This window comes from Ursus maritimus, unplaced genomic scaffold, assembly GCF_017311325.1.
Source record: "Ursus maritimus isolate PB19 unplaced genomic scaffold, ASM1731132v1 scaffold_22, whole genome shotgun sequence".
NCBI classification, from domain to species: Eukaryota; Metazoa; Chordata; class Mammalia; order Carnivora; family Ursidae; genus Ursus; species Ursus maritimus.
In genome coordinates this window covers 27,785,126-27,805,187 of record NW_024424675.1, presented here as the reverse complement: position 1 = coordinate 27,805,187, position 20,062 = coordinate 27,785,126, and the positions used below count along the sequence as shown (strand labels likewise).

Here is a 20,062-nt window from a genome sequence, read left to right as displayed (position 1 = left end):
GCGGACCCGAGGATGAGAGACCACTGGCAGAGAAGGACCTGGCCACGGGACCTGTCTCGGGGGTCCCAGCTGGGACCTGGAGATCCCGAGGTCATAAGCCAGTGCGCACGTTTGTGTCCCACATGTGCCTTCTTCACTGACCTCTCAATCTCCGGAATTGCCTTTCTTTGCCCAAGTTCACAAAGCTTGTGAGTGGAGAACCCAGAATTCCAGCCCAGATCCGTCCATCTAGAAAGCTACAACAACAGCATCATAATAATTATAATAAATATAATACAAAATAAATTAAAATTATAAAAATAAATATAATGATAAATATACTATTTTATTTTTCTTTTACTTTTTTGCTATAATCCTCTACTTAATATCAAGGGCCTGATAGATTTTAACTTTATGTGATGTACGTTTATCACCATATTATGTTTTCAGGATAGCACACAATTCTAGAATCAGTGATGCTGCCTCCTTGCGTCTCAGTTGTTTATTCTACTATATTAATAGAGCAGTATCCTTCCTGTTTTCTTTCTTCTTTAGTCCCTTCGCTCTCGGCGCGTGGTCTCGCCCTTGGTCAGCGTGAGCCTGCAGCAGGAAGAAGTCAGGATCCCAGGCGTCCAGTCCCATCGCACCGCTGTAGTCACGCAAGCACAGTATGGTCCCTGAGAACATTACACAGAACTCCGCTTTTATTTCTCAAATACCACGAAGGGAACACAGACACACAACTCCCAGGAAGACCTACTCAAACCCTCGTTTCTCCAGCAGCTGCTCCCCGCACACACCCCCAGGCTTCCCCGTCTGCCCAGCTCCTCTGTCTCTCTCGACCGTCTCTTTCCCATCCTGCTTCCTCACTTTCCTCCAGCCTCTGCAGTGCTGTTTCCCTCTCCCCACTTTCTGGATTCTACATCGCAAGACTTGCTTCATTACCTGTTGACCACATGACACTGGAAAGGTCTATTATTTTCTACATTAATAAACCCACCAGATCATCATTTGGAGCATGGCACTAATAAGAGAGCTCTCGGGGGCTGTGAGATGCAAATCAGTGCTGTTGCTTTATGCCGGCAACAAACAATTAGAAAATATCTTCTTAGGGGCGCCTGCGTGGCACAGTCGTTATGCGTCTGCCCTCGGCTCAGGGCGTGATCCCAGTGTTCTGGGATCGAGCCCCACATCAGGCTCCTCCGCTGGGAGCCTGCTTCTTCCTCTCCCACTCCCCCTGCTTGTGTTCCCTCTCTCGCTGGCTGTCTCTCTCTGTCAAATAACTAAATGAAATCTTTAAAAAATATATCTTCTTAAAAAAGATGCCATTTACAATAGCAATAAAAGCTAAGAGACATCTCGGAATAATAAACCCACATAAGATCTTTATGGAGAAAATTAGAAAACTATAATGCCAGACACTGAAGAAGAACTAAATGTTTCACACTTTAACAAAATAAAAGGTATGCACATGAAATAAAGAGCGTATACAAAATCCATACGAATGCTCAGGGCGCCTGGGTAGCGCAGTCGTTAAGCGTCTGCCTTCAGCTCAGGGCGTGATCCCGGCGTTCCAGGATCGAGCCCCACATCAGGCTCCTCTGCTGGAAGCCTGCTTCTTCCTCTCCCGCTCCCCCTGCTTGTGTTCCCTCTCTCACTGGCTATCTGTCTCTGTCAAAATAAATAAATAAAAATCTTTTAAAAAAAATCCATACGAAAAAAAAGGTACATCCCATGTCAAACTAGGTTAATGATATGAATGGGGAATGCAGAGAAAAAATACAAATGACCAGAAACCAAAGAAGTGTTCACTAAAACCACAATGAGATATAATATACTGAGCATTAGAAAAAGATGTTAAAGTTGTAAATATGCAGGATCGATCAGTGTGGAAAATGGGCAGATACCTATAGAAAGTGTATAAACTGGTACTGTTTTTGGACAGTAATTTGACAACATCTGTCAACATTTAAAAAACATCCTTTGGTCTAGCAATTTCATTTGTAGAGTGAATCCTTTCCAAATATGCATGTGTGCAGGGATATTTACTGTAGCATTATTTGTAATGGAATAAATTTAGAATCAGGTCTATTCAAATGCCATCAGAAGTGGAAGAATTAAATAAATTGTGACACGAAACATCATGGAATACGACCCAGATGTCTGAATGAATGAGTTTACTTCACAGAAAAAAAGTGCAGGAAATAATGAATCATGGAACACTACATCAAAAACTAAGGATATACTGTATGGTGACTGACATAACATAATACAAAATTATTACAAAACAGTGCAGGAAATATATCAATAAAACTTTTGACGTCTACTGCGTGATGTGAAGACCTGAATAAAGGAAAAAGGCACTTTTCCATTTGGGGCTAGAAGATTCAATAAGGAAAAGATCCCATCTTTCATCCTTTAATCCATAATTTTAATGGGATGCAAACAAATACTCCAACGGGATTTATTCTGGAATTTCACTGCTTCCAAGGATCATGCAGGAATATAAAAATAAGTCCTTAAAAAGAGAGAGAGACAGAATTCTGGGGAGACAGGCTCTGCTGCATTTTAAAGTATGCAACAAAGTGAGAGTAATAGTTCATTATGAATTCAGGAAGAGACAGAGAGATGAATAGAGCAGATGAGTGAGTCTGGAAGTAGACCAAAAAATATAAGGTCATTTAATAAATAATAAAGGTGGCATTTAAATCAGTGGAGAAAAGATAGATTACTTCATAAATACTGTTGGTACAATTGGCTAGTTATCTGAAAAGGAATTCAGCTGGAGCTCCACCATAAACCTACACCAACATAAATCCCAGCTGGATAAATAAATCACGGTACACGCGTCAGTAAAATACCACAGAGCAACGGCCGTGAGTATAGAACCACAAGTAAAGGGATGGATCTTAAAGACCATGTTTAGGGATGCAGAATTCAGTGGTAAAACTATAAAGAGTACTGGAAGGAATACTCTAGAAGTTGGTACAGTGGCTTCTTACCAGGGGAAAGGAGCAGATTATGATCAAGAAAGATCATGCTGGGGGTTCCCCCGGGAGGGAGAATGTTCAGTTTCTCGACCACTGTGATTATGCAGGTGTTCATTTTATAACAAGTTGTTAGGCTGTGCACTTATATTTTATGCCATTATTTAGGTAATTTTATTTTATTTTATTTTTTTACATAAAAAGGTTTTAAAGAGGCACACCTGGGTGGCTCAGTCGGTTAAGCATCTGACTCTTGGTTTCAGCTCAGGTCGTGATTTCGTGGTCGTGGGATGGAGCCCTGAGTACAGCCCCGCGTTGGGCTCTGCGCTCAGCGTAGTCGTCTTCAAATTCTCTCTCCCTCTCCCTCCTGCTCACTCTCTCCCTCAAACAAATAAGTAAAATCTTTTTTTAAAAAGGTTTAAAAGAATTAAAAATATGGAAAGAAAACATAAGATTTTTTTTTCCATTAGCTCAGAGTAAGGCTTTGCTAAGTAGGAGATAAACTCCAAAAGCAATTTTAAAAGATGGCTTGATTTGAGACCATAAAGAATTCTGCATGGAAAAACACCCAACAAAGTCAAATGACAGACACCCATGACAGGAAAATGGTTGCAATTCTTATCACATTTCTTGGTATAAAGAGCAGAGGATTAGAGGGTGGTTTTTCAGAATCTTGTGAGTGCATTTTCTGTTAAACACGAGAACAAAGGAAAAAAGAAAATGCAGAAGCTCTCTTTGCACTGATGTGGCATGGTCTCCAAGATACACTCCTGTACTGTGGGTCGTCTGCTATTTTCTGTGGAAAAAGCATATATCTACGTCAGGGATACGCAGATCACCTTCTCCTGGAGCTGCTGGTCGTGTTTGTGACAGATACACACGCACATACATTTTTCAAAGATGAGAGAGAAGCCATTGCATATGCAGTGATGTTGCGTTAACATCTGAGACCTATTGTTACACGACAGACAAAACAAGGCTGGATGGGAGTACCAGTACTTTACTTTTTAAATGGGAAACTTCAAACACATGTAAAAGTAGAGACAGAGGGATAATGAACAGGGGTGTGCTATCGCCTCCCCCCCCAACAGATGGCTGCTTTTCCTCTGTACCAACCCCCGATTCCCCTCCGCCCCACTTGATTACTCTGGAGCAAATCCCAGGTACATCATTTCATCTGCAAATACTTCAGTAGGGATCTCGATAAGCCTCCCCAACCCCTCTCTCAGCATAACAAGTACATCGGAAAATAAAAACATAGCAATAATTCTTTCATATCATCAACTATCCAGTGTTCACATTTCCCAGATTTTTTCAGAAGTTTAACAGTTGATCCATTACAATCAGGATCCAAGCAAGGTCCAAACTTCATATTTGTGTTGGTTTCAAGTGTCTTTTAATTTACAGGTCTTCCTTCCTTTTATCCCCTTTGCATTGGGGGCAGGGGCAAAGGTTAATTTATAGTTTCCCCACTAGATCTCTTTTTTTCCCTCTTTGCAACTTACTTGATGGAAGGGGGAAAAAATAGATCGTTTGTCCTGGAGAGTTCTCTACATTCTGAATTTTGCGGATTGCATCCCCATGGTGTTAGCACGTTTGTGACCGATTTTACTCATTTGCCCCACTCAGGTCCTCCTTCCACCCTTCTCCATGCTGGTCTTTGTGCCCCTGGAGGCTGACCTTTGTGGACGACATCCACCAGGCTCTCTCACCCTCTGGCTCCAGGGTTTGGCCAATAGGGAGCCCTGATGGGTATGGGAGGGAGGGACGGAGGGAGGGAGGGAGGAGAGAGAGGTCAGAGTGTTCATTTCCCTGGCCCCTTCCCTGCAAGGCCACATTGGGTTGGCTGTGCTTCTTGACCGAAGCTTGCTTCTTGTTCCTCTCAAGACACAACTCCCTCCCTGTCCAGGTTCTGTAACTTTTCTTTTTACTGGTGAAGGCTCCTCTGCCCCTCCTCCCATTCTTTCCACGCTGCCTTCACCTGGATAAATAACCCCTCTCGGAATTTTCCTAATCGGAGTTCACGACCTGCTTCCGGTTGGGACCCCAATGTATACCATGTTTCTCTGCTCCCAGTATTTCCAGGAAACTGGCAGTTAAATCTGGAGGCCTGGCCAGATTCAGAATAAAAATGTTTTGTAAGAGTACTTCATGAATGGTGTTCAGTATGTTGTGTTGCACCGCAACAGAAGGCACGTATCTGTCCGTTATAAAGACACCTTCAGCTTTTCACCCGATGGCTTCTAGCAGGAGTTGATGATCCCCTTATCAGGAGTTGGACAATGGTGGTACTCACTCTATCATTCTTTCTTCATATCATAGCTGGAAATCCTCTCTAAAGAAAAACTCCCTTATCATCTGTTTACCACAGGATACAGTTGGTACAGGAAAGGCCAGATCAATGCCTGCTTTTTTCACTTTATATCATTTGCAGAATTATGAGCTGGTTCCTCCAAAGGGAACAGTGATGAATCCGTGGATTTTAATATCTGATGTGCTTTAACCCTTCATTTTTATTCTTCCTGATGCTCCAATGATCTCATTCCTCGGCCAGTGGGAGCCACTTCCAGTGGGTTCCTGAGTTCTTTCAATAGGATCCCAGGAGTCTTTGGGAGTCTTTGATAGTTTCCTTGATTTTTGATGCAACAAGCTAGTCCAGGTTCATCTTGTCTATTTCCTGCCCCAGAACTGGAAGCAGTAATTTCTCTAAGGAGCTCTGGTTCCTGTTAATGAGAAATGGTTCCTTTTAACGAGCCCTGGTTCCTTTTAATGAGAAACCACACTAGGGTTATTCCTTGATACTGGGCTGTTCATTCTTTCCAGATTGTATTTCAGCTAAGACCTTAATACTTTCAGAAAGAAAATACATCATGTGGGGCGCCTGGGTGGCACAGCAGTTAAGCGTCTGCCTTCGGCTCAGGGCGTGATCCCGGTGTTATGGGATCGAGCCCCACATCAGGCTCCTCCGCTATGAGCCTGCTTCTTCCTCTCCCACTCCCCCTGCTTGTGTTCCCTCTCTCGCTGGCTGTCTCTATCTCTGTCGAATAAATAAATAAAATCTTTAAAAAAAAAAAAATACATCATGTGTTCATACTGATACTTATGACACAAAATTAGGATTACAGGACTTTTAATTTTTTATTTTATATATATATATTTTTTTTTTTTTTTTTTTCTTCTTGATTTAGAGAGAGAGACAGCATGCACACCGTGGGTGAGGGGCGGAGGGAGAGGAAGAAACAGAATCCTAACCAGGATCTACGCCCAGCACAGAGCCTGATGCAGGGCTCGATCTCACGACCCTGAGATCATGACCTGAGCCAAAATCAAGAGTTGCACATGTACTGACTGAGCCACCCAGGTGCCCCTGATTTTATGTTTTTTATATCTAGTCTCTTATGCCAGAAATCCTGGTTTCTAACAACATTTATATAATTCTTTGCACATATACATATATGCTTATACCTTCAGAATAGCCATACCAATGCCATTACTAACAACGCAATTGCTGAAAACAGCAAGATTTCTTTACGGTCCTTTTTTGTTCTTAGACTATATCCCCCTAAAGATGTACATTCAACCACTGGTGTTGTGAAAAAAGTCACTTAAAATAAAATCACCTAATTAAAGTCACCTCATTCAAGACTTATAAAATAAGACCTGTCTGCGTCAGTAAGCTACCAACCTGATAATTAGGTTCACTTGTTTCACTTTGCTTTTGATTTTTAAGGACTGTGCTCTTATTTTGAATAAAATTTAATTTTATGACTGCATATACCATATATACGATTCCAAAGCCAAATTACAATATTTGTACATTGTACTGTGTATCGTTCATTTAAAGTCATAGTCATAGAAGAAAGAATAAGAGGGAAATTACAAAGCTCCTCTGGCCAAGACAGACAACGGACAAAGAGTTGTACCTTCATTTTTAAAACAGAAATGTCAAATGAAATGTTATTACTTGGGCGATACATAATTAAGCAAAGCTACTGATTAATTTTTTTTTAATTTTAAAGATGTCACCTTTTTTAAAGATATTTTTTTTTCACAGCGTATGATTACATTTCTCTGAAACCCAGATGACTTTAAAGAGTCCTTTGTTACAAATAGCATCTGCAGCCAAAATCAGAGCAGGGGAAGAGTCCCACATTTTCTCCGAACAGGCTCTTGGAAACGGCTTTCCGCTGTTCTTGGGAGACTGTCTGCTTTTCCAAACTTTCAGGGGAAGAGGGAACACCTCTTTTTCTTTCTGAGATTGTCTTCACCAGAAATTGTCAATAAGAGGCTCTCCGTGCTCAAGGAATCCCATTAGACAGCAGCGAATGAACAGAGCAGGCCTGGGAATGCCAACTCAGAATGTGGATTTGAAAAGAGTATTTAGAACTTTTCTGATTCTGCTCCCAGAGCTCACAAGGGGCCGAGGCCGAGGCACGTCACCTTCCCCAGCCACCAGCCCTGCTCTTATCTTCTTCCCCCAAGCAGGCTCCTCTGGAAGCTCTTTTGATTTGTGCCCTTCTCCAAAACTGACCCCGAATTCAGAAAAGAAACTGTGGGATGTTTTGCATTCATGTCTTCTCTGGTGCACCCCCAAAGTGGGGGCACGACTTCAAGGCACCAAAGGGTCTGTCTGCTTGTCCTGTTTCCAGAACCCATGGCTCAGCACACACACAGGGAATGCCAGGATTCACCGGGTGTCCCCAAATTTCCCCATGTACCTCAATAATCTTGTAAGAGCTTCCCTATTGTCAGACCCGGAATGCGGGAAAAGCTGTCAAGGAGAAGAGGACAGATCTTCCTCCTCCTTGGGGGGGCCTTTGTAAATATCTGGTCCGTTTTATTCAGATTCTTATTTGTGTATTTTAGCCATCAGGTGTATCTCCTCACAGTGGCTGAAGGCATGCCTATGACAAAGGCCGACAGAATCACTATCAACAAAAGGACTTCCTTAATTCATACTGTCAGAATGTGCTATACTGTGAATAGTGACCAGGGCATGATATTGGGGGCCCAATTATAAAGCCTTCTAGATTTAACAATACTTATATGAATCACAGTCCAAAATATTGCTGGTGTCCCAAGCTGGGGAATGATTAGCAGGTCAACTCCTCCTCCCACAACTAAAGTTAGAGGGTTTCCAGAAGTCTGTCTAGACTGAGAAATGCCCATCAACTTGACTCCCAGGCAATCCCCAGATGGTTGCCCAGGCTGGGAAAGGGCAGGCAGGATCCAATACAGTCCACTCCCAGCCAGGTGGTCATCAAAATGTGACACAGTCTGGAAAGAGCCAAGCAGGTGAATTCGTCTTCCAGACAATTCTTGTTGTCCAGGTTGAAGAATGGCTGCAGGGAGAATCCCACTGCATTTCCTCTGGAAGGTTTCCAAAATGCTGTTTAGCTAGGCACTGGCCAGAGGGAAGCCCCTCCCCCATCCTGTTAGCATTCCTGAGAAGAATGTGCAAGCCCTAAGGCCAAGAAAATGTCTTCCCATTTTCTTGACCGGAAAGAGTCAACGTGCAGGTAGAAGACGATCTTTTTAGATTTCTCCAAAAGACTACTGGCCAAATTTAAAAAATTAAAAATGCATTATGGGGTTTAAAAGTAATAGTAAAGCTCATGATGCCAACAGCAAATCCCCAAAGTGAAAAATGGAGTTCTAAGTGGCAACATTCTGGGGCGCCTGGGTGGCTCAGCTGTTAAGCATCTGCCTTCGGCTCAGGTCATGATCCCAGGGTCCTGGGATCGAGCCCCGCATCGGGGTCTCTGCTCCACTGGGAGCCTGCTTCTTCCTCTCCCACTCCCCCTGCTTGTGTTCCCTCTCTCACTGGCTGTCTCTCTCTCTGTCAAATGAATAAAATAAAATCTTTAAAAAAAAATAAGTGGCAACATTCTTACATTGGTCATGAAGTATTATAGAATTAACCCATGGCAGACTATAATAATGAAGGATGCATATTGCAATTTCTAGAGCAATCACACACACACAAAAAAGTCAGAGGTGGTAAAATGGGATGCTAAGAGATCACACAGGGCTAAATTATTTGCTTTGGCCAATGAAATCTGAGCACATGTGCTATGTGTCACTTCTGGGTGGGAGCATTCCAGAGCTAGGACTTGACTCTTGATGTTCCTGATCCTTCCCTTCACTGAGATGGCAGAATCCTAAGATGGTGTGCGGTGATTACGTGGAAAAGTGCATCCCCTCCCAAGCTACACACACATGCTGACAATCACTGGACACACAGCATAAGAAATAAACTGTGTGTTGAGGCTCTGAGATTTTGGTATTTGTGGCTACACTTGCATTCCTGGAATAAAATCCATTTGGTCACCATGTATTATCTTTTCATGTGCTGGTGGTTGTTTTTTTTTTTTTTTTTTCCTTTAAGATTTATTTATTTGAGAAAGAGAGAGCATGAGTCAGGTGTGGGGGGCAGAGGGAGAAGCAGACTCCCTGCCAAGCAGGGAACCCAAAGTGGGGCTCCATCCCAGGACCCTTAGATCATGGCTTGAGCTGAAAGCAGCCGCCCAACAGACTGAGCCATCCAGGCGCCCCTAGTGGCTTCTGTTTGTAAATAATTGACTTGTATTTCAATGATAACTTTTAAGATTGGGCTATCTATAGTTCTGTGTGTCTGTGTGCAACCGATCAGATTTTGATAGCATTTATGCGTAAAAATAATTTAAAGGATTTCTTTTGTTTTCTGTGCTCTGAAAAAGTTTAAGGGACATTGGAAGTATCCAGTCTTTAAAGGCTGATAGAATTCTGTGAACTTAACTGGACCTGGAACTTTTTTGAGGGGGCAGCTCTGTGACAATGGTCTTTAGTTTCTGTATGGAAATGGGTCCGTTCAGACTTCATAAAGTTCTGGTAAATTCCATTTTTCTAAAAAAAATGACGATTTTTATCTGTATTTCCAAATGTATTTGCAAAGAGTTGTACAAAGTAGTTATGATTTTTCTTGTTTTAATAATTATTTCCTTATTATTTCGTGTATTCTTTCCCTATTCTAGTTTCTAGTAGTTTTAAACTGTTGTTGGTCTTTTTTTAGCAGGTTTTCTAGTATTTCTTTCTTAAATTTTGTTGGTTTTTTTTTCCAAACAAGCTTATTTTACCATTTTTCGTTTTTTTATTATTCAATTTCTTTGGTCAATTTTCTAGTATTAAATTACACAGAGTGCTCTTAGAAAGTCTGATGACATCTAATCTTTCTTGATAGTGCAAGCCATCGTATCTTTTTGCCCAGAGGCCCAGGGGATATATTTGCCTAGGATTTTCTTAGAGTTGACTCTTCTGAGTCCTTCTTCCCAAGCATGCACAGCTGTGTCTTTACAGCTCTCGTATTCTAGCACTTTCTCCTTAGGGGGAAAGTATTACCAAATTACCATTTTAAATATCAATTTTTGTTCCACCGTTTTTCTTCTTTACAATACAAAATTCAGTATGTTGAATTTTCTTCAGCTACGTTCAACTTGAATAGATTTCCTTTGACTCTTTTCCTTATCTGTAACCTTCTCTTATTTTATTTGGTTTTTCCTTTTCTTTCCAGTTGAGTCTCTCTCCCCTTTGTGCATCTTGGACTTAAGTTTCTGAGACCATTTTTCTTTTATATTGTTTTTTTCCTGGGTCCTGTCAGTTCCCATTTCACATCCACTTGGTCCTTTCTACTCAAAGATTTTCATTTATTTTGTGGTATCCTCACAACGGCATTGCCTAATCATTTTAATTCCTGTTGGAATGCTGCATTACAGTTTTCTTCTGGCTTTTTTCCCCATGTTTTCTGCTCACAAGTTTGACTTTGAATTTTCTGGGTTTGGTCTTTTCTTGCAGTATCCCCATTAGGACGCTGGTTTTATTAATGCTCATTTTGGGCATGTTAGATGTACCTGAACAACTAGTAGCAGGGGGATATGGGTGAGGAGCAGGGCTGGAGAGAGGGTTTCCGTGGGTCTCCAAGCCTCTCAGGGGCTCCCCCTCCTGGTGCCTCTGCCAGGCCGAGTCTCCTGTATTCCACACCTCTGTGGGGTGGAGCTTCCTCTGGTCCTCTGTTGCTGTCTAAGTCTCCAGGCGCCAACCCCTTCCACGCTCCCCCCTACACCACCTCGGATGGCCTGAGGGCTTCCCTCATCCCCAGAAGGGGCGCCTCTCCAGGGCTGTGAGCTCTGGTCCTGAGCACTTTCCAAACCCCTCCTCCCTCCTCTTTCACCGCTGGTGACAGCTTATAAGGGGATAGGCCTTTGTTGTCCTCTAGGTCCTGCTAGGGCTAGGATTCCTTTGTCTTGTGGCCAAGTGATCTGCTTCTTTATAGCTAAGAAACTTCCCACCCATACCCAGATTCCTTCCCAGATTTAACCTGGATATCGGTGTCTGTAATAAATGACCACAAACATGATACCTAATGTAACGGAAATTTATTCTCTCACAGTTCTGGATACCAAATCAAGGTGTCATCGGGCCATACTCCCTATGACGGCTCTAGGGGAGAATCGTCCCTGGCCTCTTCCAGCTTCTGGTAGCTCCTGGTGTTCCCTGGCTTGTGGCTGCCTGACTCCAGTCTCTGCCTGTGTCTTCACATGGCCTTCTTCCCTGTGTCATTTCTTTAATAAGGACACCAGTCATTGGATTGAGGGCCCACCCTAAATCCAGGCTGATCTCATGTCCAGATCCTTAATTCTATCTGCAAACAGACTATTTCCAAATAAGGTCACATTCGCAGATACTGGGTTATGACGTGGACATGTCGTTTTGGGGGGGACACAATTCAACCCACTGCATCACCTTGAATTTTCCTATAGCAAGACTCATCTTGACCTCATGGTGACTTTGATCAGTGAAAATGTGTGCTATGGGAAATGCCTCCTGAGCCCCTGGGATAATTGGATTCCACAGGGCTCCCTGGGCCTAGGAAAGGAAGAGGAGCCCTGATGGGCGAGGGGCAGAGGGAAGAGTGCTTGGGTCTTAGTGGATGCTCACAGACCAAGCGGAAGTGGGAGAATAAAGGAGAGGACATCATGGAGGGAAGGGAACAGAAAGGGAAAGCAGGGAGTAGATCAGTCTACCTGTGGGATTTCCCAAGGCTCAGCAGTCCCTGTCCACCCCTAGGGCTCATCTCAGTCTGAAAGCTCCGGTTTGCCTCAGTGCCTACTCGTGGTTACCACTGGCCTTGATTTTTTGTATTCACTTCCGATTTCTATGATTTTTTATGATAGCTATGATTTTCTCTTTCAGGTTCAGCATTACAACTTTTTGTTTAGTTATACTCAATTTTTTGCCTAACTTCGTAGCAGGCTGGGGGCAGGGGCTCTTCTAAATCAGAAGTCTGCCACGTTGGCAGAAATCTTTAGGTGATTTCATTCACTATCTCATTTAATCCTCCACAGGATAAAAGAAATGATCATTCCCATTTCCTAAATGAAGGAATAACTATGTCATGCTATTCTCCTTATTTCATACTATTTTTTTATTTTTCCTAACAAATCCCTGTTTAATACAAAGTTAATGACATTTTTATTTGTTACCTAAAACCTTCGTTGGAAAAATGCTAGCTGTTAGTTGCCTTATCTGAGACAGATAACGTCTCAGAGCTCTGCAGCTTAACGCAGTGAGAGTTTACTTCCTCACAGAGGGAAGAATTTACAGGGCCTCTGCTCCAGGCAGTCATTTAGGGACCCAGTTCCTTCCACTTCGTGGCTCTGCACTCCTCATAAGCCTAAGATGGCTCCCCATTCAGCAGGTGGTCAGGGAAGGAGGAAAGAGAGGCTTATAGAAGCCAGCCCTGGAAATGATGGGTGTCCTTGTGCCCATATTCCTCCAGCCAGAACGCAAATGGCCACGAGAACCACTGCAAGGGAGGCTCGGAAATGCAGTGCAGCCGTGGGCCCAGGAGGAGAGGAGAATGTACTTTGTGCACAACCAGGATCTCTGCCTACGCCTTTGAATCCTCTGGCATCCTATCATTTTCTAATTTTCTTCTAACAATTTAATGCCAAAGTTCTACAATGACAGATGTCACTTTATTCACTTAGTCCCTTAGGTAGACATAAAATGATCTTTGCGTATTATATTTGTATGAATCTGGTTTCTCTGATTCTTGGTTTAGCCTCGTCTGCACATCTTTGAACACTTACTACACTCTTGTTTCACTTTCTTTTTACCTTCTTTTGTTGGTTCCTTTGGCAAAACTGCTTATTTCCAGAGATGCCACCAGCAGGCATAGGCAGCACAAGCAGGCAGCAGTTAGGGTGCCCCTACCATCGGGGGGAGGGGGGGCCCAATCACTCTGTGGCCACCCAACCTTGAGAGCTGCCCTAACTCAAATCCAGAGCTGGGTGGTCCTAGAGAGCCAGGACAGTCCCTTCTCCAGGCTCTCTCCTGCCACAAGAGCACAAGAGCCCTAAGCTGGGCTACAGGAGTCTGTTTCTTCACAGTTGTCCCTAGAACATTCAGCTGCAGTCATGCCCACCTCTCCAGGAACAACCCCCATGGGGTCGGAGGGGAACATCAGATGCCTCAGTATGGCTGAGAGGAAGTCCTCAGTGTGGGCTCTTGATCTGTTCCTCTCAACAGAACAATCAGACTATTCTCAAATGCTCTCTGGTCACAGATTCAGTCATCCATTAAAAATCCGGTGAGCCCCTCAGCACCCTCCAGGTCCAGCACTCAGCTGTGCATACTGCACACTGAATGGAACCCTTCCTGCTCTTGGAAACGTTTTTCTTTAGAGGAGACCGTCCTGGGGGAGAGACAAAGCCCAAGGCACACAGCGAGTGCTCTGCGGGCGGTCTGTGCCAGGCTGAGGGGACGCACCGTAGCCCATGCCTGCCCAGCGTGCTGGGGAGGGAGGAGCAGCCTCCCTGAGGGGAGCCACCATAAGCCCTAAGGCGGCTGCGGAAGGTCAGGCATGCTTAATGTGAGCGGTGAGAGACAAAACCGGAGAGCCCGAGGCTCAGCCCCCGGGCCTGCCTTTCACCGCAGCCCCACAGCTCCTCAGCTCCGGTCTCCAGGAACCCTGAGTAGCCCCAGCTACGTGACTATGTCTGGGCTTACCGGCCCAGCCCGGGGCCTCCCCAGCAGGGCTCGGCCTCCGTGGCCGTGCTGACCTCACCACTGTCCATCAGGCTGTTGAAACTGCTGACTATGGGAGAGAGACCCCCAGACCTACTAGCAGGTAGCGTGCTGCCTCTTGCCGGGAACAGGGTATGAACACCTCCCTCACGTGGAGGTTGGTCCTGCCGCCTTCTTGGCAACTATCCTTTCTTCACAGCTCATGCTTATCACCGTCTCCTCAGTCCTCGGGCACTGGGAGCCCCTGGGTTGGCCCGAGTCTTCTACCGTCTCCACCACCACCGCTGCCTGCTCCGGGTCTTTAGTTCCTAACCCGGGGGCTGCAGACCCAGGCCACCGCCCCTGGTAAACTGCATGAGCCAACAGGTTCTAAGGAGGCCTCAGCAGAGGGATGGGCTAGAGGCTCCACGGGATTTAAGTGGACAGATTCTGTGACAGGACACTGGCGTCTCAGGGGCCTCTGGGCTCAACTACCAGAGATGTTTCAGAGTTACAGTTCACACCGAGCAATCTCCATAAAAGAGAGGGGTCGTGTGTCCATTTCAGACGAAGCCGCGAGGGTACGGGACTGAGGCAGCTACAGGATTCACCTTTTCCAGACTCCGTTTCTTCTGAAAGGCCTGAGGGAAGTTGAACAGTCAACAAACTCGCGGGCATAGAAAGAAAAATCCGCAGGAAGGCCTCAGATGGTGCAAAAGTTTCCAGCATAGAAAATATGGACAAAAATTAGACTAAGTCCTCGTATCTGCCCATTCAGAAAGTGGGTACGAAGCAGGTCCCTGATGGAGAAACTTTGTGCCGTTTGGTTACCCTCTTTGGGCCCTTTTTACTTATTTTAAGAGGAAATAATAGGAGGACAACATTTCCAGCTCCTGAGATCTCGTGGGTGACTGCTTGTTATACCAACATTATCTTTTTTATATACACATGTGAAAGGCCTCCACCTGCTGGGCATTCACACAATTTCTGAACAAAGTCAGAAAAATATCTACACTGACAATATAAATTTTGCAGGATTTTTTAAAATAATTTTTTAAATGAAGAAATAAACTTTTTACATTGTGTACATCCCTGTCCTCCATTCCGTCTTCATTTACCGCTGCGGGAAGCTGACACCACCGCTCATCCTCGGTTCAACGGACACGAGAAAGTCACTTAAAGTCTCTTCCCTGCATGAGCCCCCAAGTGAATGCAGTTCAAAAAGGCAATTTCCAGTGTCCCTTAACTGTTCTCCCCAGGAGAAATCCACCTCGCAGCCCAGTGCTGCCAGCAGGCTCAGGATGGACCCAGCTAGCACGGCCATCGTCCATCACACTGGCCACCACGGCCCCAGGCCTCAGACAGCACGCACTACGCCTGTTCGCCAGCACTGCCTCCACTGGCCCCCGAGCCTTTGCCAGAGGCCTGTGTGTCCGAGAAGCGTGAGGCCTGCTTGGGCAGGCGGATGGGGACGTAGATGTTGGATGCACAGTGCTCCTTGAGGTACTCTCCTCCCTTCTCTTCATACTCTTTCCTGGTGATCCAGACTTCATCGTCGTCCAGGTGGTCCAAGGCCCAGTCCCGAGCGCCATACCAGGCGTCCAGCACGGGGTTGGAAGCCAGCTGAACCTGCAACACAAAGAGCACTCAGCAGAGGGCTGTCTCCCCACCTGGGGATCAAGGAGTGAGTGCTCAGCTGGCCCAACCGCAGCCCCCTACGTGGTAACCCCAGAAATGCACACGTGGGAGGGCCCCAGCGCATAACTGTCTGCACCCTTCAAGCACAGTGGAGCTGAGCTGCCGCAGACTCCCCGAGAGGGCACACAAGAATGCAGAGCGCATCAGACGCGACCTCACTGAATCGACGGCTGCCAGCTATTTCACGAACACCAGACCTGCCACTATGGGGCAAAGAGAGCCCAGCTGCCCCCCTCCTGTTCCAACGCTGTCGGCCACAAGCTGCCAGACGGAGAGAAGAAGTGGAGTGGGCACTCCACCTGGAGGAAAGGCCTTCCCGCCCTGATGCCCACTCTGAGCAGACAGGAGCAGGGGCTAATATGAGGTGGTTCTGGCCATGGTGACCAATGAGCCCCAGGAGCAGAGAGCAGAGAGGAGGGCGTGGGGTGTTGTCCAGGACGCTGCCCGTGCAGTTTCCATCGCTTATTATCGGAGCAAGGCCGTGGTCAGCAGCCCCAGGGGAGCCCCTCGACTCAGCTGACCTGACCAGAGCGGGGAACACCCTCTGTAGCTCAAACCAGGCTTCCTGTTTCCCGGAGTCGCCACCTGCATTCCCACCTCCGTCCTACCTACCTCCCCCAACCACAGGAGCGCCAGGTTGGAGTGGTGGTTTCAGAACTTTCTGAAGTAACAAGCAGGCAACATAAAGTGGAATCAGCATGCACAGATGGAGGAGGATGAAGCAGAGACGCACGAAAGTCAGGACACTGACTGACGGGGCTGACGTGGGAGGGGCTTGTGGAAGGGACTGTCAATCAATTAGGATAACAAGAGCCCTTAAGCTCTGGCTGGAGCCAGAGAGAACGAGTGCAAGGCAGTGGGATACTCCTGGCACAGACTCAGTATTCGATAAGCGGTAGCTAGCATTATTACCACTGACACATGGACTACAACAATGGACCACTGAACCGCCATACAAAAGATGCCCTGCAATGTACCTGCTGGCACAGAAAAACAGCAATTGGAAAAACTTTAAATTAAGAAGAAAAAAAAAAACAGGTCACAAAACAAGTCATCGACAATCTTTCTTTCTTTCTTTTTTAGTTAAAATCAAATACAAGACAAGAAAATGAACCAAAAGTATATACTTATATATAACTCACAGTGGCTGAACCACAAGTGTTTTGGCTTTTTTCTAGCCTCATTTTGGCTTGTTTAAATTGTCTGAGATTTTAGTAATGTTTTTAAATGTTTTGCTGGGGTTTTTTTGAGCTTGTATTGAGTTTATTCTTCATTTCACTTTCAGAACACAACTATAATATTAAAATGTTTTGTTTAAATAAGAAACCAACAGAAACTTAAAATATGTACAAGTACACATCTCAGGGTCTCCAATGGTTCACGTTTGAGCCGCTGAATACATAACCTAAATGCTGAGTAAGAGGGGTTAATTCCAGCCTGACACGCACTTATCACCTCCGCAGCTCAAAAGGAGCAGCAAAGGTGGAAGGGACGGAAGCTGGGGCTGTGCCACACGAGGCTGAACCAGCGAAAAGACCGCTGGGAAGAGTGATCTGGCAGCATTCCTACAGCTAGTGTTCACAAAGTAATTCACGGGAACGGCTTTTGCGATGATCAAGAAATAGATCTTAAACATCCAATAATACGACGTGTTAGTTATGTCATCACAAGTCAAGCCCGCCAGTGCGCACCCGCGCTCTCCTTCTGTACCGTCACCCCCACCCCTGCCGTCTGGCCCTCCTCCTGCCTCTTCCACTTCTTTCTCAGCCTCCTTCATGGGCACCCCCACCCTCCCAAGGCTCTTAAATGCTGATGTTATGTAAGGCCTAATCATGGACATCACCTATCCTCCAAACAGTGCCCACTAACCCCACAGTTATGCCTTTCTCCGGAGTCCTCAGCAGCTGGCTATGAGTCACCGCTTCCTGGGCATGCCACTGGAAACCCAACTCAACCCGCCCCAGAAGTGGAACTCATTCTCCACCCTCAAGCCTGCTCTTCCTCTCCCATTTCCCAGTCCAGGGAATGTCATATTTGTCCCACCAGTTGCCCCCATCTCGGACTTGGGAATTGTTTTGGGTCCCACACTTCTCTCCCCAAATCCAACCTGTTACTCAGTTCTCACAACTTCACTCCCTTCATCTCTGACGCATGAACTCCCTCCTGTCCTCTCCCAATGCCTATTGCTTATTTCCTGCATAGCTACCCAGTGACACTGAGCCAAGACCAGGGGCATAACAATTCACAAGACAGTCCATCCTTCCCTAATGGAGGTGGGTCCAGTAAGGAATACAGGGAAGGACAGGGAAGGCTTCTGGCAGATGTCATCAAAGCCAGCCATGAGAGACATGAGTATCAAGCTGGGAAGGGTATTCCAGGCAAAGGGAACCAGAAGGTGCAAACGTCCTGAGGGGAGAAAACATAGCATATTGGGGAACAAAGTAGAGGGAGGAAGGGGGAGTGATGAGGGGCAATACTGGAGTAATTCAAGGTCAGATCACAGGAGACACTGCAAACTGGTAGAACGAGGACTCCATCTGAAGCCTGGGAGCTGCCTCCTAACTGGCCTCCTGCTTCCATATTTCTCCTGATACCCCATTTTCCACAACAGTCAAAAATAGCTTCCTAATATTCAAACTGAATGAAACGATTTCCCTGCTTAGACTCCTTCACGGTCCCATGAAGCCTAAGAGTAACAACAGCTGCGCAGAAAAGAGTTCACCCGCAGGCCTGACTGCTTCAAGGCTGTCCTTGGCTGGCACCTGCGAACTTGGACTTCCGGCGGGCCTCCACCACTGACTGGCAAGAGCAGCTCACTGCTCCTGACGTTTGAAAAATAATGTAGTTTATGCCGAACACCTGCTTCCTTCTGGGAGTCTGGAATCTGGGTATGTGCCAAGCAGCGGGTGCTTACATGATCAGCCCCCGGTAAAAACTCCGGGCACTGAGTCTCTAGCGAGCTTCCCTGGTTGGTGACGTTTCACGTGTGTTGTCACAGCTCACCACTGGGAGAATTAAATGTGTCCTGTGTGACTCCACTGTGTGAGAACTCTGGGAGCTTGTACCTGCGTTCCCCTGGACTTCACCCCATGCACCTTTTCTCTGTACTGATTTTGCTTTGTTTCCTTTCAAATTGTAGCCATGACTATGATTATATGTGAGTATGATATGTGATTATATCGTATATATATATATATGATTCCTGTGAGTCCTCCTAGCAAATCATGGAACCTGGGGTGGTCCTAGGGACCCCCCCCATACAACAGCTAATGTCTAAGTGTTCCTTTTGCACTGGCTCTATGCTGAGCACTTGACCTGCACCAGCACAACGTCCTAGTAAGAGGAGCTCTTACTACTCGTTTGTATCATTGAGAAAACGAAGGCTTAGCAAAATTCAGTAACGGTGTTGATGGAGTAAGGACCAGAGCCCAGAGCCCACACTGTGAATGTGTAATGTATTGTGCAGCACAGGGGACCAAGGTCAGCCTCTCAGCAGGACGTGTGGGGCCTGCTGACCTCTCCACCCACCCCCCCTCCACTCCTCTTTAGCAACCTTATGCTCCAGCCACACTCAACTGCAGCTCACTCCCTCAGCAGGCTTCTGGCCCCCGAGCCTTTGCTCCTGCTAACCCTTCTCTGCAATGCTCCCTCCATCCCACCCCACTCCACCATGTCTAGATGGCACACACCTCCTCATCCTAGGAAGACTCAGTTCCATGGAGCCCTTCCTAAATTCCAAGACGGACAGGTGCCCGTGCCTGGACGTCCAGCACGTTCTGGGCTATCACGGCCTACTCAATCGGCTGCTATCCCTCGGTAGCAAGCTCCTTGCAGCTAGGGGCTGTGTCTAGGACGTCTCGGCATCTGCAAGGTGCCTGGTCCTCGAAGGGGTCTCAGACCATGTTTCTTAGCGATTAGGGATTCGATAAATACACTATGGGGCATCCACACCATACAGAGGGGGAAAAAAGCATTTTGGAAGAATAATGACAAGGGAAAGCACTCATGGCAGGTTAAGAAATGCAGGTTACAAGGCAGGTTACTCTCATGTTCAGAGACTCTGTCAAGAGAAGCTTTGCCTGTAGAATGAGGGCCAGGTGAAGAGAATGACTACTCTCAGTGTGTACTCCTTGCAGTCCCTGAATTTTATTAAATTTGTGTTTTTTTCTCAGTTAAAAAAAAAAAAACCAGAGAAATAAATAACGTGATTCCCATTCTGCTTCAAAAATTCAACACATATCAAAGACCAGAAGAAAAGCCCCAACAATGTTAACAGTGGATATTTCTGGATGATGGAACTAGAACATAACTGCCCTCCTCTACACCGTATTTATGACTTTTGTGATCAGAAAATG

General features: G+C 45.8%; 1 protein-coding gene across 2 annotated transcripts in view; it reads right to left on the bottom strand.

The window, feature by feature from the left end:
• Positions 1-320: 320 nt before the first annotated feature.
• Positions 321-20,062, bottom strand: part of ACTR5 (actin related protein 5) — a 41,498-nt gene continuing 21,756 nt past the window's right edge. The window contains exon 9 of one of the 2 annotated variants that reach the window (XM_040638304.1): positions 321-656. In XM_040638304.1, coding sequence (XP_040494238.1) covers positions 531-656 — 126 coding nt within the window. In that variant the 3' untranslated portion in view covers positions 321-530. Of the gene's footprint in view, positions 657-11,363; positions 15,639-20,062 lie in introns of those variants that run through there. The other variant, XM_040638303.1, reaches the window with a different exon arrangement.